The sequence below is a fragment of the Phycodurus eques genome, chromosome 17 (genome assembly GCF_024500275.1).
Source record: "Phycodurus eques isolate BA_2022a chromosome 17, UOR_Pequ_1.1, whole genome shotgun sequence".
Classification (NCBI taxonomy): Eukaryota; Metazoa; Chordata; class Actinopteri; order Syngnathiformes; family Syngnathidae; genus Phycodurus; species Phycodurus eques.
Genome location: NC_084541.1, coordinates 17,264,860 through 17,286,837, shown reverse-complemented (window position 1 = coordinate 17,286,837; position 21,978 = coordinate 17,264,860). Strand labels below are relative to the sequence as shown.

Here is a 21,978-nt window from a genome sequence, read left to right as displayed (position 1 = left end):
AGAAAACTCACAATATATATATTTTATGTTCAACTGAATTATCATTATGGCCAGTTAGTGAACTACTGTATAAAAGAAATGGGCTCAGAATATTAAGAAGGCATACGTTTTTCTTTTGCAAGGCCATCAAAAGGGGGCGGAGCATGCATTGGTGAGCACTTCTATTTAAAAAAATATATATCATTTTTTTTACACAAGAAATTATTAATCTCTTTATGCTGAATATCAATACATACAGATTTTTTAAACTACAAAACAAACAAAAACATGCAGATTTTGTTGAATTCATATTTGCTCAATATTGGGTTTACCTCCCACAGGTGTCGTCGTTTTGGTTTTGGGCGATTTGGGGAGGAAACGATGCGTCTGCACAGCTCGTCCCGGATGAGTGGAACAGCCGACAGCCACACACTCGAACGTAGACAAAAATCTGCAAAAATGCACTTAAAAAGCCAAAAACTGTCCAAAGCTTGAAACAGCATGGCGTACATAAACCATGTGGTATGTCTTTAACCAACGCGGACCAGTGCAATGAGGTTAAAGTGTCCAGACTTTGTTTTCTACATCTTTTGACCTCCACCAAAACAAAATAGTGTTTAATTTGTTTTTTGGTTGCTCAATATATGAAATGCAAACTCTTGTTTGAAGACCTACCACAAGCTTGAAATCTAGTTTAGCACACCAACTCTGGCTTGAAATCCCAAAGCCTGGCTTTAAAACCTACTTTGGAACCCCAACCACGGTTTGAAACCTTAACTTGAAACGGTATCCCTGTCTTGAAACTCTAACTTTCCGTAGCGGTGCCTTATTGGAGGCGTGGTCGCGACGCCTCGGTACGAGTTACTGCAAAGTCGTCAATGTGCGGTGAAGCATCAATGCGTATTTTTAGGTGAGGGCTCACGCGGATCCGCTGGCTGTTGTGTTCTTCTTCCGTCACATGCGCTAGTTTTCAACTCCTTTGGACAGTAATCCTGCTCGTCCCTTCTTTTCCCGTCTGTTTCTCTGCTCTGCTGGCTTATCTGGCCATCATTTGTACGCGTTATTGTCCATTACGGGATTTCTTCTTCTTCCTGCTCGCCTGAGGCCGGCCGGCCCGCGGGCCTTACGCACTGATACACTTGGTCCTGGAAAACGTTACGAGAGGCCCGAAAGCCTAACTGACATGAGCACTCACATCTTTCCCACTCTTCGTAAACCTAACGCAGGCTTGAAATCTCAATTTTAAACCCTAACATGAAACCATACCCTGGCTTGTAACCCTAACTTGAAATCTTCTTTGGCTTGCGATCCATCTTTAAAACCATAACCGTGGATTGAAACCCTTGGAACGCTAACCAAGGCTTGAAATCCCAAACAAGTCTTGAAACCCTAACATGAAACACTTCTTTGATTCGTGTCTCGATAAAGTCATATTTGATGCTGATGCAAAGTCTGATTAGATGAATCTTTATGGATTTGGTCCATCCGTACTCACATCTCTGAAAACACTGATTTGAGTGTGTGTGAGTGTGTACGCACGTTTCGCCGGCCACACGCATGCATTACGTCTTTATAAATGGATTAGGCTATCTGGCCGCACTCTGGCTCTTCCCAAAGCATGGAGAAACAGAGCAACTAATCTCGTTGGTTACCAGGAAGTGACCAAACCCGGCTGACCCCCCCCACCCCCATTTCGTACGACCATCAAATTGGCCACCGCATTCGGCCGGACTTGATCTAATACCAAGCTGTGGTTGATATAAATTGCTGCTTGTGAAAGACTGGAGGTGGGGAAGGGGAAAGTGGGGAGGGGGGTCATGCGGAAAATGAACCGTGGTGCGGTCTATGGGGCAAGGGGAAAGGGGGATCGTGCGGAAAATGAGCCGTGGTGCGGTCTATTTCCTGGCCACATCATGTGTCATTTACGCGCGCTTATTTTCAAGGTTGCCGCCGAGGATTTTTACATTAATACTACAAGTGCAGCGATGAAAGGCTCAGGCCAATCCTCCAAATGTTGATCTAACTTTGACGACATATTAAATTACACAGGCCCAAAAAAAATAAAAATAAATAAACAGCATTGTCATTTAGTGACACAGAGAGTATGTGTCTACTATTCCAAATGGCTGCTTAAAAACAAAATGGCTGATTTCCTGTTTATTTTCGGGCATGGTTCCTTGAGGATTTTTCAAGCGTCCTTGTTATCCTAGACATGTCCACTCAATTTGGTGCCGATCGGTAAAACTGGTGACAAGGGCTAATTTTTTCTAACTTTTGAGCCCCAAAATGGCTGCTTGTTACCAAAATGGTAAATTTCCTGTTAAATTCCTGGCATGGGTCTTTGACAATTTTTTGTTCATCTTGCTACAGTAGACATGTTTCAACAATTTTGCGTCGATTGGTAAAACCAGTGTCGGGAGCAAATTTTTTCTAAAATTGGTGCCCTGGATTCAATCGAAAATGACTGCTTCGAAGCAAAATGGCGGACGTCCTGTTTAAATTCGGCCATGGGTCCTTGAGACTTTTTCATGCGCCTTGTTATGATAAACATGTCGAACAAATTTCGTGTTGATTGGCGAAACTGGTGTCAGGGGTTAGTTTCTTCTAAGCTTCCTATGAGTCTTGACGGAGGTCGGTACTATCTGAACGCGAGTCGCGATCCGGTCATGATTCGGCCCCGAAAACGGCGTATTCCGAACGGAAAACCGGGACGTGACAATCCTCCGTGACACTAGAGAGAGCGACGTAACGGCGTACGCTGACAGATGTCGCTCATTGAGGGTGGCAGCTGTGATTTAGCCTCACTTGCATGAAGATCACCTTCAGGCTGCTTAAACACACCAGACAGACTCTATCATCAGAGTGGACGGCGGTGATAAACACATCCTCCGTCACAACCCCCTTGACAGACGCACAAGAACAGATTCACGACACACGCACGCACACTCTGTGACAACCTGTTTGCACATTCATGTACACACACAAGCACATTGTGCGATTACATCAAGTGTAAAAACTCTACGTAGGCCATCAACCACAAATGCGGTAGATAAACAAAGCACACGTTCAACGAACTGTTGGTTACATGAACGCACACGAACGACAAGAAATTACGTCCTTATTACTGCGATAATTAAACTTGCATTGCGCAGTGCATTCTGGGAACTGCATGAATTCACAGGACGCCATTATCGTTGTGTATTGTTGTAATGGGTTAGTGTAATTAAGGGGGAAAAAAACCAGCAAAACTGCGTGACTATTGCTCATTTGAAATAGATTAATTAGCAGCATGTTCATGTGGATTCAGCAGAAAAAGGCTGTTTAATTTACCACTTAGATCATTTTTTTCTTGTAAACTTAACATTTGCATGCAGTAAAATATAAAGAGTATTCTGTAAAGACGTTAAATTTGTTTTCCATATTTTTTACGGAAACATTCTGGCAACTGAGCTAGCATATTTTTTTCCCGTTAAAAACGATATTAATATATATATTTTTTTTTTTTTCCCCCACAGTGTGAGTCTCTGATGAAAAATGTAACTCGTGAAAGGTTGCAAACGTGACACCATCCCAAGCGCCGGCTAGATTTATGAATGAACGCACATCACTGCGGTCACATATCTCATCTGTTGAGGCCGCGCACCAATTCACAGATTCAAGATGCGACGGCACGATAGCGATCGGCCGCGTGGAGAATTATACCCGGCCGGGCCCTTTGGCTTGTCCCGATGCGCCGCCAAGAACTGCCTGCAGATCAATAAGCCGCTGTCAGACACAATGTGATTGATCTTGCTTTTTATCGCATTTTATTTAAAACACGTCGCATTGATAACTCTCTCAGGGAAAATGTGTAAAAAAATAAAAATTATAATAAATAACAATAATAAAAAATGCAGGATCCTCGTAAGACTTGTTTTTCTGCTCATCACTCTTCATTATTTACCTCAGTCAACACTTAGGCTCTCGAAATGCGAGTTTTCTTAATACGGCGTGATGGTGATTAGGCAAATGACCATGAGAAAAATGGGACATCAAACCAGGGGGACAGGGCCAGCTTGTGATTGGCACATGGCCGATACAAATTTAAAACCTATGAAATAGAAATTCATAGTAAATTAAAATACTCAGACAAATGCAAAATAAAATAAAATAGCTAATAGAATTGAACAAGTTATCTAAAATACAATCTAAAATTAAAACAAAAATAAGTACAATAAAACAAATAATAAATACATAAAATATAGTAATCCCCTCTCCATCGCAGGGGACATGTTGCAGACCATTATGTGAATAAGTGAAATCTGCGATATAGAAATACCCTATTTAATCACACCCTAGGCATGTTTTTAATCGCATTTACGGCACTTTTCTTAAGGTCTTTAAACACACGTTTAAAACGATTTAAACACATAATATTTTGAGAGAGCGCAAGAGCAATGGATACAAAATATTGTACAGTTTCATTTTGTAAATGCACAAACACTGCTTCAATATACTGGAGTAATGTATTGTAGCAATTCCTTGCACATTGCACACTGGGTGCAGTCCAATTATCGTCCGTTTATTATTTTTCACCGGCTGCTTTGGAGTCGTACGGATGCCGTCTTTCAACATGCTCGTTATTGTTCGCGCCTGTGGACGAACAATTGGGCTTTGTTTCGACAATGTGCTGCAGACATCGTGGGCAGCAAATCCCAGTAATCAAGACGCTAATGAAGCCAGGGGTCCAACACACTAACATACGCCGTCGTGTGATTATTGGACCTGTGTTTTGGACCTTTTTGACTACAACTAATGCCAGTGCTTGTTTAAAAAAAAAATACAGATCAAAAAACTCCAGTTTCACCTAGTGACATGAAATTGGGTGAACACATCTATCATAACAAGACGCACACAAAAAAAGTCTCGAGAACAAGAGGTCAGAAATTTTGGTTTGCAGCAGCCATTTTGGAGTGAATTCCACAGCTCGAAAGCTAGAAAAAAATTATCCCCCGAACCAAGTCGCACAGATCAGTGTGAAATTGGGTAGCCGCGGTTATCATAAAAGGATGCACGACAAAGTCTCAAGAACCCATGCCTGAAACTGAATAGGTAGTCAGCCATTTTCGGGCAAATTACTGCTCTTACTTTGACGAACTCCCACTGAGGAACTTGCCCAAATGAGCCCTAATTGGAAGCAAGTATTCATAAGAGATGGGTGGTGCGTAACACTGAAGCTTTATTATCTAATACGGTTGGAGGATGGAATCAAAGATTGGCAATTATTTCAGTGACTGGCTGTGAAAAACAAGACTTTTGAGGCCCATTTCTTCCTCCACTTTGCAGCGCTCCAACCGTGTGGTGCTTCGAAATTGAAGCCGTGCATCAGGGCGTCGTTGGCCGTGACAAGAACAAGGTAGAGGTCGGAGTTCACGGTAAGAGTTATAGCTTGATTGGCTTGGGGAGCAGAAGAGGCCATATTACAAAAGAGAACCACACAAACAGGCTGTAAATAAATGATGCGTTCAGGGTCCCTAAATTGTCAATCCTTGGCCTGTGCAAGAAGGAGCAGTCGCTTGAGGTCAATTATAAAACAAGGATGATCCTGGACTCACTGATTTACCGTTTGGTTGGTGGTTCCCTTCTTTTTACACTTGTATGGCAGTTAAGAATGTTAAAACATTGCAGGTTACAATCAATGCAGATTAGATTTTCCATTGCAGTGGTGCCTTGAGATACAAGTGACCAGATTTAGGAGTTTTTCAAGTTGCAACAAGCAGCAGTTTGTCAAATAGCGAACAAGTCTTCAAAAACTGTGTTAAAACAATGTTATGACCCTTTCAGCAATTGATATTTGAAGACATATGGTGGAGCAACACATGGAGACAAATGATGTAACAATACTAACGGGCATATATTCTTTATCCTCTGCGAAAAATGACTGTTACTGCAGCTGAATACTGAGGAGTTGTGAGTATATCCGTATGTCCGTCTTATACTGCGCCAGGTGGCAAAGGCGCACACACCTGAAGGAGTAGCACAATGTCCATTGAATTCAAGCATCAAATGTGGCAAAAACAGTTTAATATCTTTACACTCTAATGAATTATGTCATTACTGTATGTGTGTATAAAGTACAATGCTATACAGTACTAGTTTTCTTTTTGAAAAACAACATTTTTGTTGGTTTATTTTTGGGAAGCTGGAACGGATTTATGGCATTTCCATTCGTTTCAATGTAGAAAGATGATATGCGTTACAAGCGGGGCCATGAAATTAAAAAACCAAAACAAACTCAATACGGAATTGGAGAAAATTTTATTTCCATGGACTCACTGCTTTTTCTTTGGCTTTTTATGCAATGCTGTCATTCGTGTTTTGTTGTTTTTCCACTTGAACGTTTTGCCCAAAGTTTGCCCTCACAACGGACTACAGTACTTCCATTATTTCCTATGGGAAGAACTGACACGTTGTTTCTCCAACACCGACTGTTTAAACCCGCTGAGTCGCTGACACACGCCGCCTGTGTCACCAAGTTCTTGTTATTCAATTTTACCCTGTCTCTTTGGAGCGCTTCACTTGGCAGCTGTCTGAAAACAGCGGGCAATTTTTTTTTCATGCAAGCCTGCCACAATACAATGCGAGAAATGCCCTTGTTTTGTCTGACATACTTTCAAAGAACCCATTTTGGAGGCGTAGATGAATTGCCCCCCCCCCCCCCCACCCAATCACTTGATTGGCCTCCTGACACAGCCCATGATTGGACTTCTTTGTCACGTTGTGCAATCCTTGCCCCAAAAAATGCTAACGGCCAGACAACAAGCAATGATTAAGCCACATCTGCAGCTTGAATTCCGCGTTTACTCAACTGCAGAAATTACAGGCATCTATTTGAGAGGATGCTAACTACAGCGCAAAAAGCAAGCGTGAGTGGAACCGTTGGAAAGCTCGTACTCCAAAATTAGGGCGTATAGAGCACCTCAAAACCAAAAGTTATAACCAAAAATGCGCCCCCAAAATTTGTTTGTTTTCCAATTTAGTCAAGGTAGAGAGAAAAGTGACCAGCTCCAGATAGCAGTCATTGTTTGCACAAGTACACACACACGCGCGCGCGCACGCGCACACACACACACACACACACACACACACAAAATCAGGCTTCTTTTCAAAAGCAAAAAATAAATATCTGGAAAAGCCTACTTCAACAGCAACTTCATTTGAGGTTAATCAGAGGCACTTTAAATTGTGGCGGGTGGGAGCTGTCTGCTATTTAACAAGTTTGAATGTAATTGGTTAATTCTAAATACAGCCACATCCCTAGTTTTAAGAGGGTGTGCGCACTTGTGCAACCACATTAAGTCCATCCATCCATCCATTTTCTGTGCCACTTATCCTCACAAGGGTCGCGGGCGTGCTGGAGCCTATCCCAGCTATCTTCGGGCAGGAGGCGGGGTACACCTAGAACTGGTTGCCAACCAATCGCAGGGCACACATTAACAAACAACCATTCGCACTCACATGCACGCCTACGGGCAATTTAGAGTCATCAATTAACCTACCATACATGTTTTTGGGATGTGGGAGGAAACCGGAGTGCCGGGAGAAAACCCACGCAGGCACGGGGAGAACATGCAAACTCCACACAGGCGGGGTCGGGATTTGAACCCCGGTCCTCAGAACTGTGCGGCAGACGCTCTAACCAGTCGCCCACCGTGCCGCCCCAGATTATGTCTTTTTTTTTTTTTTTAAACTTTCCCTCTCGAAAACAGTTTCAGTTGTACAGGTTATAAAGGGGTGTGTATACTTTTCAACTTATACAAGTCCAACAGCTACAAGACTTAATAGTACGCTTACTGACCCTCTTGATGGGAAGTAACCCAAGAAAAGAACAACGCAAATGTGCCTGTTCATGGATTTTTTTTTGTTGAGGAACCTCTTGTGTCCTGTAATTATGTTGACGTGAGTTAAGATTCATTCATTTAGACAAAAGTAGTGCTTTGCCAGAATCTCGTGCCATCTATTGGCAATTGTTAAGCTTTTTGGGGAAGTATCATTTGCTCGCAGATTTTAGGTGAACAGTTCTTCAAAAAAGGCTTCAAGCTATTTATTGCTGCTCAGTTCAAGTTTATGGTCAACAGAAAACAGAGAATTATACGTTGTGTATTTTAAACAACTACATAGCTTTACCTTCAGGTCCCCTAGCTTAACGCTAACTAATCAGAATTTCCACAGCTGGGCTAACGAATAGCATCGGTGTTTGGGAAAAATATGTCATGTTTGAGACACATGACACAAAAGAGCCAATCACAAACGACGGCTTTCGAAGGAGGAAGTGATATGGAAAAAAGCTTTTGCGGCTATTTTTCAAATATAACTACAATTGTAATCATGGAAATTTACAAACGCAACTGTAATTTAATAACATTAAATGTAATTAGTTACTTCCCAACACTGTTCAAGCATACTTCAAAGTGACTCCATCCACGTAGAAATGTCCCATTCCGTCATGTTCGGAGGTTGTCGGCGCGCACATGAATGAACACCGGCGGCGCCTTTGTGCACTAGAGCGAAAGCGTGGGCAGAAGCCTCGCTACTCGCCCGCGTCTATTCAGCGCCGATCGAGACAATGCCGCCGCGGGACGCTCAGGTATACGAGGAAACAGCAGCGACAGGCAGTGACATTTCAAATCAAAGCAAATTCTTTGGGCTCCCTTTTGTTCCATAAATACGACATTGATTGCCACTAAAACACATTTTGATTCAGGCATGTTGAGGTGCTACTAAAACGCCGCCTGTTACGGCCAAGGGAAGACCTTGCACAGAGCAAAAGCGAGGAATACAGTGTACGCGGTGCACGGGAAGCAGCTCTTCGATATCCTTGACATCCAACTGAAGGTCCATGTACTAGTACACATTGTCCTCAAAAGTAAGACAATCAGCAACTAGTACTACAACTATGGCATACTAGTAGGACAACATGTTACTAGTGAGTCAGAACTGTGCACCTGTTGACATCTGCATTCTACTACCACTACTTGTTAACTAGTAGATTTTTAGAATGTCACTAGTAGTCGCAGTTGTCATCTAGTGCACAGTTTTGCCTCACTAGTATACCAAAGTTGTCCTACTAATAGTAAAACAATTCAGCACACTAATAGAACTACTAGGACACACCACTTTTGGTCTACTAGTAACCCAATTAAACCTTAGTGTAGACTACTGTCCTCCACTAGTAACACTACTAGGCACAGTGGTGAAAAAACATTACTAGTAAGACACTAGTACGGCCTAGTCGTTTTACTAGTGTGCTGAATTGTCTTATGTTTGTTACTAGTGCTAAATGTTAATTAGTAGAATTTTAGAATGTCACAAGTAGTAGTAGTAGCATGCAGCTAGTGCACCGTCAATTTGCTTCACTAGTAATGTGCAGTTGTCTTACTAGTAACCCCAAGTTGTCCTATTAGTCGGAAGAACATTCAGTGCACTAGTACAACTGTGTCTTACTAGAAACGTCGTTACTGTACATTAGTACGACAACTTTAATAGTGATGTCAAAAATAATAGTGAACATTTCGGTGCTACTACTAGAATCCAGGAGGCTACTAATGCGTGACACGTGCCTCCAAGTTGGGTCTGTTATTGTTACTAGTGCTGCTAAGTAGTTTACTCGTAAGATTTAATTGCATACTACAACACCAAAACGTGGCACTAGTAGTGGGGGGGGGGGGGGGGGGGGACATCATACTGTAAGTACTAAAGCACTGCCTAAGAGTCCACAGAGGTTCAACAATGGCAAAAGAGCCATTTAGTTGGATTTGATTGCAAGTGTGAACAGGGCCATTAAAATAAGTAAGTCCGTTTATTTATAGAGCACTTCTCCCTGAGAGGACTCAAGTACTTTACGTGGCTAAAATACAGTTATACACGCTAAGTGGCGCCCTGGCAGGGTGAAACATTTCAAAGTTAAATCCCCTCCTGTGATTCCTCTCATTGCACGTGATGAATAAATGAATGGCGCCGTTCATCGGAATTGAAATGCAGATCATGCTAATGAAACCCTGTGTACGTTTTTGTTCCACTGAGCAATCCAGAGATTTTATTCTTTTTCCTTTTTCTTTTCTACGTTTAGCCTGGTCGGTCATTTCCAATTAATCCCGAGCGCCCGCAGTTAATTGGCAAGTGCGTCGAGCCGAGTCGAGTTGAAGAAGAAAAAAAGAACCCAAAAAAATAGAAAGATCAATGGACAAAAGGCCTTACCAGGCTGCAATTATCATCACCAAGGAGCCCAAGGAGTAGTAACGGTTGTGACATTTTCTTGTTCGTTAACGGTACCAAACTTTTAAACACTAGCTGGGAAATCCGTTAAAAAAAAAAAAAAAAAAAAAAGGCACCGAAACAGCTCATGGTTTGCAAGCCAAAAGCGAATATATACTTCACATTTGTATGTTTTCATCCATTGATGCACTTTTCAGCGTGGCTAGCATCACGTATCGTAGCTACGTTCATTTCCCGACATTTTTTAGAACAATCAAAATCACAAAAGTTAATTTTATCCGAATTTGCATGAAAATATATCTGGTTAATTCGACATAAACCGCACCAAAAAGTTTCATAAAAATTGGTTTCCTGACATACTAAAGAACAACCAGGAATTAGTACAAAACTTGTGGGCAAATCTGGAAAATAAAATCACAAAAAAAAGCTCACAGTTTGGAAACCAAAATCTAACAAAAGTTTTCCATTTTCCAGGAAAACTACATCAGATTTTTGTTTTTATTCGTTAGTGTCACTATCAGAGTGGCTAACGTTGCATATAGCAGCTACCTGCTTCTACTGTTTTTTTTTTTTTTTTTTTTATAAATGTAATAAACAGAAACTACAATGAAGGTTTTAACAGCTAGGTGACTAACTTCTGGGTATGGCATTTATGGGGCACACATATTTTGCCAAATCAACTTTCTCTAGTATTTGGGATGTCATATTGTCTCTATGGGGCCTTAATAAACACGTGGAATACGAAATAAAATCGGCCACGCATTCCAGAGTTGTCGTTTTTCTGCAGAGAGGCCTGAAGTCAGGTCATTCGAATTTCTCGAGGTTAGCTACGTCACTAGCGAAGATCTCCGCCTTCCTTTTCCGCCCCCGACCCCGCGCTGTAAACAAACAAAAAAAAAGGAACGCATTCGCAAACCAAAAGCATTTATCAACTGAGTATCAATGCGCAAGGGCCAGAGGTGTTATTTGTTGATTGCATTTGTTGTTAGCACGGTGATGCAAAAACTATACGAAGTTCCTCTGTGATGAGCAAAGACTGGTTACCCGAACATCTTACATCATTACGTTATCCGAACCAAATCAGGTGTTACGCTCACCTTGTTGGTTACATTGTGATCTTTTTTTAGATTGTGTTTCGCTTTGGCCACTCATTTCCATTTGCTGCCTCGCTTTCGAGTCTGCGCTATTTTAGTTCAAGTTTGCCAACGTCTGTTTTTGCGCTAAGTGACGGGAAATGAGCACGACGACGCTTAATTCAATCCCATCTGTTCCCGACTTTTCTTGAGAGACCTAACTCACACGCGATGGAAGATGCTGGTGCAGCCTGCAGAAGGCCTCAGCGGGAGTTTTTGCCGCTAGCCTCTTGCGCTCACTGAGTTATTAGTCTCGCGCTGGCCACCAGGACGTCATCAGTCTGTCTACTACGCAGAGGAAAATAAATTTTAAAAAAGAATAAATAAATAAAAAAAAGACTCCTGCTCAATTAGAACAATGCAAGGTAATGGAGGGTTTGTCAAAAGTTGCAATTTGTCTGCTTTAAACCAAAATAGCAGACTTGCTGTTCAATTTTGGGTACTGGGATTTCGGGTCGATTGGTGAAACAAATGTTTTTCTCAATTTGGAGGGCAGGAATTTCTCTCAAAATGGCAACTTCATAACAAAATTACTGCGTATTTTTCGGGATTCCAGCTATGCTAGATATGTTCATGCAATTTCAGGTCCAGCAGTGAAACTAGTGTCAGAGGCTGTTTTTTTTTCTCTTTTCAGGGTGCGCTCCAGTCAGTTTTGAGTATGTTGTGTTCAGGACCGCTAAAAAAAAACCCCATTAATGTACCAAGACACATGGTTTTGAGGTGGTGTTTGGTGAGTTTATGGGCGTTTTTAGGCTTCTAAAAAGATGATTAATTCTGGACTCACCAGGATGAGGTCTCTAGTGTGAGTTTGTCAAAGTACGACCCGGGAATTCACCGAAAAATTTCGGGCACGGGTCCTTTAAACTTGTGTGCGTCCTGTTATTGTAGACATGCTCATCCAGGGTTTCTCGTACTAAAAATTGTGTCAAACTAAGGGTACTAATTTTTGTGGGCTGGATTTCGTCTCAAAAATGGCAGATTCAGATAAAAATGGCCGACTTCCTGTCCAATTTCGCCCATGGGACCTTGAGACTTTTTTATGCATCCCGTTTTGACAGACGTGTTCACACAATTTCAGGTCCAGTGGTGAAACTGGTGTCAGGCAAATATTTTTCCAACTGTCCAGGGGGCGCTACTAAGTTGCAGTTTTGGGGGGTTGTGTTCAGTACCCCTAAAATACATACGTTTTTACCAGGATGCATGGTTTTGCCAAAACTGGTGAGTTTTTGGGCATGTTGCGGCTCCCCAACAAAACGGGATTATATGGCCGAAATAATAATAAAGACCAACTGTTTACATGCTTCGGTAAGTGCTGCTGTTTTGGTTAGCAACATAGTTCTAGTAAGATCAGCGGTATTACAGCACATTTACTCTGCGTAGCCTTCACTTTTTCGAATGAACCAATGTGAGATATTGATGTATAGTCTTTGGTCATAGATATTTCGCTTTGTTTGAGGATGGTGTGAATAATGCAAGTGAGCCGATAATTGATGTGTACACGCTTCTTCGTAAGAGTGTCATGCCACGCAGCCGAGCGTTGATTCCGGGAAAACGATATTTTTGCACATTCTGTCAGGTTCACACGACCTCCGCGACTGACGCCACCGCATTCTCAGAAATGGATTGAATGAAAAAGCAATTAACGGCCAGCAGGGAGAAACGCTCTGTCAAGGCTCGCAGTCAGACAAAAAGTTCAACTTTAGCACTTTTAAGCCGCAACACAAATTGAAAATAAGAATGTTTATGCTTGGTGAGTCACAATCTGTCATCGTAGTCTTTATGCAGCTTTTAGCGTCTTCTACATTTTTTTTTTCCTTAGCTTTGTGCGAGCGTGCAGTCAGGGTTTTTCATACTAAAAAGAGCAGAGATGGGATCAAGTGACACATGAGTAAGTCTCATGTAAGTCTCCAGTCATTTTGTGTTGGGCAAGTCAAGTCAGTCTCTCGGGTACCGTCCAATCAGGTTATTTCGAGTCGAGTAAAATTAGGCTATTGCGAGGCGAGTCAAATCAGTCGATCAAGAGTCGAGTCAAACCAGGTTATCGCGAGTCGAGTCAAATTGGGTTATCTCAAGTCGAGTAAACTTCATTCAGGTTATCTCAAGTTCGAATCAAATCAGGTTATCTGAAGTTGTGTCAAGTCAAATCAGGTTATGACTATAAATGTTTTGGAAAGATCTGCATTTCATAATTTTATATCAACAATTATTACTGTTATTATTATTATTATTATATTATTGTCAAAGACTATCAAAATTGACCCAGAACATAATATGTGTGCATGGAAAATTAACAGTATGTAAGGGTTAAGAACAGGCTAATGTTTTAATATTTACTGGACGTTCAAAGACAAGTCACCATCTCTTGACGCATGTATCTGTTTGTATGTGTGCTTTTTATTTAGAAAGTACTTTAGCCTCCAAGTGTAGTAAAAATAAATGTGTAGCTTCCTGTCCCTTCCCACACAGTTGCTCATGTTTGGGCTTCTCGGAAAGTGATTTGTTTTGGCAGGATGTGTTTGCGTTTACAGCTACGACGAGGCTCCCAAATCACCCGCTCAGGGCTTTTCTCAGCTCTGTCGGTCAATAATTGCTGCATACCCGGAGTGCAGCATGGCGTAATTATGTACTTTTGTTTGCGCACCCGTACAAAAAAACATTCAAAGAAAAAATACGGTGAGTCAGAGCTTGCAGCAGGGGTGGGGAACCTTTCTAGGTTGGCACTGAGCAATGTTTTGGGGGGAAAAAAAAGGTGCAAGAACGGCACAGAATATTAGTCCCGCTGCTTTTTGCCAGGCCAAATTTCTACCTGCTGGGTTGAGAGCAAATTTCTAATCAACATGCTTGTTTTTTTTTGTTGAATTATAATGGTTGTGGCTGCTGCTTGTGATCATGTATTAGCGTCTGTGGTGAAGTAGCATGGAGCTCATTGGTGGCCCAAGGTTGTTTGTGCACTCCCACTTCCGATTCACTGTCAGCAATCAGATGTTTACAGCTTCTCTACCTGACGACAACATAAAAATGGCATCGTTTATTTGTGCACATTTTACAGTTTTTGGTTTTGAAAATTTCCACTTCAACTTTGAGTAGAATATTTTTGGACAATTTCCTAAATGTTTCTTTACTTCTTTATGAAGATTTCCCAACAATTTATTTGACATTTTACAATTTTTAGTCAATATTTTTCCATGTTTTGAAAATTTCTAAATTCTTTGATTTTGAACATTTCCCAACAATTTAGTTTGTTTTAGATTGTTTTTATAGTCCCTGACAATTTAATGTTTTATGTTTGAAAATAATCCCATACATTTATTTTTCTGTTTTCAAAAATGTTAACTTTTTTTGTTTTATTTTAAAACTTGTGCTGTGAAGTTAATTAAGGTTTTAAGATGGCCACCAGGAAGGGACTACAGTATTTCTACATCAATTATAAAATATTATCCAACATTATACTACAATTACTAATCACACTATACATGAAACTATTCACCCACAAAAAGGCAATATTTTGTCAGCATTTCAAAGCAATCAAAAACGCCATCACTGCAGATATTGACTCCCCCCGAAAAGAGCATCTTAACGCAAACATGAAACAAACCATTTTTGTAGCTTCTTTTTCCACCAAAATGACTCGTTGCCAGGATCTTTTCTTACATGAGCGCCTCTGCGATGATTTGCATTCTTGACATAATGTCAATTAAATGTCATCAGATACGTTGAAAAGTGCAGCGTGGATGCGGTCGTCTCTGACATTAAAAACGGGCCTTTTTTTTTTAATGTATATTCAAATACGCCCTCGGCACCGTGAAAACTGAACACATCATTTGGAACGAGACGCGATTAAAAAAAAATCAAGGCTCGTTTAACTGCTACAGTGTTCCCTGCTATAAGGCAGACTTTTAAGCGGTCAGTTTTTTTTAAATGGGTTTTTACGGTGTACAGGCAAGTCCAAATTCAGAGATGCATGCCGTCAGTGTAGCACCATGTTGTGAGACAACAGCCCAGGCAGCACTGAGCTCTACTGGAATACATGCAGCCGAATTAAGAGCAAGAAGAAGATATATGTATATATATACATATATATATATATATATATATATATATATATATATATACACATATATATACATATATATATATATATATATATATATATATATATATATATACACATATATATACATATATATATACACATATATATATATATATATACATATATATATACATATATACATATATATATATATATATACATATATACATATATATATATATATATACATATATATACATATATATATATGTATATATATACATATATATATATATACATATATACACATATATACATATATACACATATATATATATATATATATATATATTATTTATTTATTTATTTATTTTAACCGTAACGCAAAATTTTACACATTTCTTTTTTTTTTCCTGTGTTGTGTTTTAAAGTTTCATGATCCTTATTTTATTTTTTTTCAGAATGTCAAAAACGTTTTGGTCTGTTTTCAATTTTTTGTTTTTAATTTCCCGGCTTTTGTTGTTTTTTTTTAATTTCGGACAATTTTTTTTGGTTTTCACACTAGAATTACTTTTTTGTTTTGGAGAATTTCCATATATTTCTTCAAGTTGTTGTTGAACAATTTTGCGATTTTGGAAGTCTTCTGTTTGAATTTTTCTTTATTAAAAGAAAAAGTTTTGGGACCATTTTATTGCTGTTTGGGGAAATTTAAAAAAAAAAAATATTTGTACCATTTTTTTGCACGATTTTGAAAATTTTAAAAAGTTTGTAGTTTTGGACCTTTTAAAAAGATTTTCAATTTAGATTTGTTGAAGAACATTTCCCAATTTTTGTTAGTTTTTGAAAATGTCTCAACTTCTTGTATTTAAAATTTCACATTAAGTAAAAACAAAACAAAAAAATAGGAAAGGTTTTTGTTTATAGGAAAGGTTTTTGTTTTCAAAAGGCTAAAAAGTGTGATTAAAATGTTTATTAAACATTTAAATGTTGAAGTTGAAGCGCTTGTCCCTTTTTTTTGGCATCTCGCAGCGATATTGTGAAAGCTTTGAACTGCTGTGACCAAACGCGTCTCTTATTAGCACCACCTCATTAAGACGCTAAGTCGCTCATCCTATTGGCTTCATTCGGGGGGAAGTCATGGTTCATACATCAGTCATCCGTCATCGTTTTTTTTTTTTTTGCAGGAAGTTGTTCAAACAGCGTGTTTTCATTTTGGCGAGTGTGCTGTTAGCCTCTCGAGAGGCGGCTGACTTTCTCCTTGGTGACACTTTGCTGTTTGAGATGAGAAACTGTTGAATTTTCCATTTGGGTTTGTGAAAATCATATTGGTGGAGCTTGTTAATGATGCATGAAAGCCAAATCAAAAATTCCCCTCATGGCACTCACCAGCAATTTTTGTTTGTTGTTGAATAAGGTCCAAAAAAAAATACGTCTGGGGAAAGTTTACAATTTTTTGTTGTTGTGACTATCCCCCCAAAATTACGTTTTAGAAAATGAAACATTTTTTTGTTTTGGAAGATTTTGTTACAACACTTATTTTTGTTTCGGATATGAAATTTAAAACCAACATTTTTTTTGGGGGGGAGGGGGGTAATTCGTATTTTTTTTATTTGCTTGGTTCCTTGTCATTTTTTAAAATTACATGACAAATTTGTCTTGATAAAATTTCATTTTTTTTGGTTTCTGAATATTTTTATTTTCATGTTGTTGTTCATTGTTTTTATTTTTTTTTATTTTAAATTTTTCATTTCACTCCCATTTTCATTTGCTTAAAAAAAATGGCACACCATCTATTTTGGCACAGAGTCATTCCGACTGGGCGTTTTCATAGATGAGCGCTTGCCGTGTCCTGTCGGAAGGCTGCTGACTTCCCCCTTGGTGGCACTTTGCAATTTAAACTGAATTTTGCATTTAAGGCCGAGAGTGTAGCAGTGGAGAACGGCACTTGGCAACATGTGTCAGGGATGAAGCCAAATCCAAAGTCCCCTCATAGCAAATGGATGTGTGTAATAGCTGGTATTACCATTACGTAACGTATTCATCCGGATAAAGGGGGGTGGGGGGGGGGGGGGTGTTCAGGGGTCAATCCCGATGGGAGCGTCGCGGCTCGGTAGCCGTTAGCTGCACTGTTCGCGGTAAGTTGCGCGTAACTAGAGGTTTCTGCTCCTGACATGGACGCGAGCATTATGAGGCTCGTGGGACGCTTTGGAGCAGATCAATGCGAAGGTCCGCCGAGGGGTTTCGGTGCAAGACGAGAAACAGATGGCTTGGCGGGCTCTTAAAGAGACAGCGCAGGAGATGTGTCAAGTGTTTGTTCGTGTGACCGTATTGTGGTAGGCGGCGGTTTATGCAGTCAACGAGAACGAGGCAGCGCTTGAAGCGACACACATGGTTCGCGAGTAATAGTTTGTTTTTTTTGTCGGTTTTTTTGCATATTGCATCAATCACATACACAATTATTCCATCCTCTGGTGACCTTAAATTACACACGTGAAAATTTCATGCACAAGTGAGCCTAAATTTTTCAATTTTACTCTCCCAGTCACCCTGACTTTATTCTGACTGGAAGCTGCTAGGAGTGAAAGGGAGGGGGTTGTTATGAGGGGATCCAACCAGTGCGACCGTCCCCCACCATCCCCCCGCAACAAACAATCGTCTTTGAGGCTTATCTCTGCCGAACACAAGAGTGTTGTCTGTTTCGTGGGTCACGCCCGCTATTTCTCCTCACCCCAGCGAGGACGCGATAGCCCTCGCCCGCTGGCAACCGCCGTTAATCGGCCTGTGGGTAGCCCCCTCCCCCCCTCCACCGGGGGAGCCGGTCACTGCACTTCAATTAAGAAAGTCAAGGTTGAGTCACAATGAGTCGTGCTTTGGGGGAAATGGTGCTTTTATGCAGATTAGCTCCATCCCACCCCCCGACACACCCACACACACACAAAACCACGCTCCCCCTTAGTTGGTTTGGATGGCGCCCCACCCGTCCCAGAGGAACTGTGCGCATACTAGATCAAGTCACGCGGGAGCGAGAACAGACGATCTGTGCCACGGCCCCCTCGTTGCAATCAAACATTAGTGACTGTTCTTGATGGTGACACTAAATATCAGAAAGGTTTAGAATTTTCCTTAATCTGGTTTTGAAAGTGTGAAATTAATTTTGAAATGGTTGTGAGAGTGATCTATCTACGGTCACAGGGATGAAATGGTCGCAAGAGTTATTGATTTAGGGTCACCTGTGTATGAAATTGTCAGTGTTTGATTCAGGGTTACCTCCTGTGAGAGGGATTTAGAGTCACCTGTGGATAAAATTGTCATCAGTGTGATCGAGTTGGTGTCAAATGGTGATGTAATTTGCGTAAGGATTTAGGGTCACCCCCTAATGAAATTGCCGCGAGAGTGATTGGTTTAGAGTCGCGCGAATGAAAATGTTGCGAGTCTGATCGATTTTGCGTCATCTGTTTGATTTATGTTTACCTGTGCATGAAACTGTCATGAGAGTGATCGGGTTGGTGTTAACTGTTGATGTAATTTGCGTAAGGATTTAGGGTCACCTCCTTATGAAATTGCCGCGAGTGTGATTGGTGTAGAGTGAATGAAATGAATGAATGAGAGTCTGATCAATTTTGCGTCACCTGTGGATTCAATTGTCATTTGTTTGATTTATGGTCACCTGTGCATGAAATTGTCACAAGAGTGACTGATTTAGGGTCACGTGTATGAAATTGTTGCAAGAGTGATTGATTTAAGGTCACGTGTCTCAAATTCTCATGAGAATGAGTGATTTAATGACCAAAATTATTGTGTAGGAATAAAGTTCCGCACAGTGATCCAGACATAACGTTGCGTCATTTGTCTTTCCTACGTTCTCTGGTTATTGCTTTGATTTCACTGACACCTTCATTTTATACCAAATAAATGTACATTTACGACGAATGGAAATGAGATATTTGTGTGGTGGTGCTTAGTGTAATGTTTATTGGGGGCTTAACACTATAATTAGCAGTAATAATGGTTAATGACTAATTGCCTTATTAGCGGGACGGACAGAGTAGACGGGGCTTTTACTCAGGGAGGCGTTAGCACGTAGCAGCTCGCCGACACCTGCTGCGCGCGATGGTTGAGGATTATTAGACTGTGAAACCACATAACAAATGCTTGATGAAACAGCATCATGATAGAGTTACTGAGAAAAACATGTTGCAGTGAACACACCAGTCATAATGAGAAACAATGGAGAACCCCCATGTTCAGCTCTCAGCCCGCGGCTGATGTTTTTTTTTCCCGAGAGGAGACCGTGGCGTGTCATACATACAGCGGAACTGAGACACATCAAGAAGCTCAGCTAACATGAGGGCAAAATGCAGAAAAGTGGAGACTGTGGGCAATGTGCAGCAAAGTAGAAACTGTGGATTGTCATACCACAGCTTTATTCTTAGGAGACGGAGGGCAAAGTAGAGACTGTGGAGTCTCATACCACAGCCATGTATCCTAAGGAGATAGAGGGCAAAATGCAGAAAAGTGGAGACTGTGGTGTGTCATAATGCAGCATCCAGAGCTGTGTATTGGTCATCACAGAGTAACATCTGCCTCCTCCCCGTCCCTCCTCTGCTCTCCATCACCACCACCACCATCATCATCATCATCCCGTCCTCTCAGCCTTTTGAGGATTAAAGCGGCCCTAAACCCCGCACGCCCGCCCACTCCTCCTCCTGCACGCCATCCTGGCCGGATTAACTCACTCCTGTCACACGTTAACCTCGTATCGCAAAAAAACCTGCAAGGAGGCTGGGCACCATTAAATTGTTTGATTTAGATTCACCTGGGGATGAAATTAGAGGGATTTAGGGTCACCTGTGGATGGAATTGTGGCAAGGGTGAATGATTTTTTTTTTTTTTTATTCACTGATTTTTTTCATACCAAAAAAAAAAGTTAGGAGTTACAAATTTAACTAATGGAATGTAACAGAGATTTAGGGTCACCTGTTGATTTTTGAAAAGATTTATTTCATACCCAAATTAAATACTTGACTAATATAATCTGATTTAGGGTAATCTCGTGATGGAATAGTCTACAAGTCATTGATTTTGGGTCACCTGTGGACTAAAATCACTACGACAGTAATTGATTTAGCGTCACCTGTGGATGAAATAGCCAAGAGAGTGATTTTTGGGTCAACTGCAGATGTAATTGACACGAGTAGGATGATTTTGAGTCACCTGTTGATGAAATGTTCTTCCATCTAAAAATCGCATTGTTGCAAGTGGGATTGATTTAGGGTCACCTGCATGAAACGCATTCACGCGGTACAATCCAGCAATAAAAAGCCAAGTGACATCCCGAAGCGACGCAGTCGAGAATGAGTGCTGGTTAAGACGAGGGTTTGATTGCGGCGTGCTCTTACACCATGAATGATTTAGGGTCACGTGTGGATGAAATTAACACACTTTAGATCTGGAGTCACTCGGTCAAACCTCGAAAAGGCGTGGAAAGCAAAGCGATAAAAAAAAATAATAAGAAGAATTACAAACGCCAGGATAAAATGCCACGTCTTCCTGAGTGGATGGAGTGCAGTGGAGGATGGGGGAGCGGGTGCAACAGTTGTCTGTGTGAGGCAGCCAGTTGCAACTCACACAATGCATGTGGAGAATAGATTAACGAAATAGGTGAAGGGATTTATAAGATAAAAAAAATAAAAATAAAAAAAGCCCCTCAGAGATGCCTGGCAACCGGAGGAAAATGAACTGCAGCGCATCACTTACTGGAGTCATCCGAGTCGTACGCCTCCACGTCAGGCTCGTCGTCTCTCCTGGATGCCGAGGCTCCGGCGAACGCCCGGTCCGGGCTGTCCTCACTTTCCGAGGTGGCGGCGGCGGCACCGCTGGCGGCGGCCGGGGTGGCGGAGAGGGCGGCGCACGGGGCCCCGACGGGCGGCAGGCCCCGAGGGTAGCGGGGGAAGTAGTCTGAGATCTGCTTGATGGGCTGGATGGGTCCGGGACACACGTCAATGGCCATGTGCTCCTGGATGCTGATGGTGGGTTTCTCGCCTTTGCGTTGTGTCATGCATGCGGTCCAAGCCAGGAGCCTTCTCCCAAACCCAGCCGTGAGAGAAAAGAAAGGAGCAAAAACAAAAGAAAAAAAAAAGAAGAATCTCCTCTCAGGTGGACCCTCGCGATACCGCCTCAGACCCCCGCCGTGCACCTTCCGCACTATCTGACTGCCGCCCCTCCCGCCTTCCCGCTCTCCCGTTTGGAGACCCCCGCGCTCCACCCACGGCTGCCGATCTGCACCAGAGCGGAGGCAGGAGCGTGTGAGGGTGGGCACCGATGAGGGAAGAGCAGAGGGATTAGGCGGGGAGGGACGGCGGGAGGGAGGGAAGGATCAGCTGATGTCGCTGCCTAGCAACCGGCCGGTAAACAGGAACCGCCGCGTCACGGTGCTTAATTCCGACGTTAGCCACGTCCATCTGGACATCACGTCTGCCTGCCTCCTTGCTTCAAACGTTAACGGGTCCTTCAGCTAAACATGGTCGGAATCACTCAGCAGTCCTAATGACAGTGATTTAGGGTCACCTGTGGAGGAAA

The 21,978-nt window shown here is 41.6% G+C and overlaps 1 protein-coding gene across 4 annotated transcripts in view; it reads right to left on the bottom strand.

Annotated features, from left to right (window-relative positions):
* Positions 1-21,751, bottom strand: part of doc2b (double C2-like domains, beta) — a 58,001-nt gene extending 36,250 nt beyond the window's left edge. For 2 of the 4 annotated variants that reach the window (XM_061703444.1, XM_061703445.1), the window contains exon 1: positions 21,157-21,751. In XM_061703444.1, coding sequence (XP_061559428.1) covers positions 21,157-21,457 — 301 coding nt within the window. In that variant the 5' untranslated portion in view covers positions 21,458-21,751. The remainder of the gene's footprint in view (positions 1-21,156) is intronic. The other 2 variants (XM_061703442.1, XM_061703443.1) reach the window with 1 other exon arrangement.
* Positions 21,752-21,978: the final 227 nt, after the last annotated feature.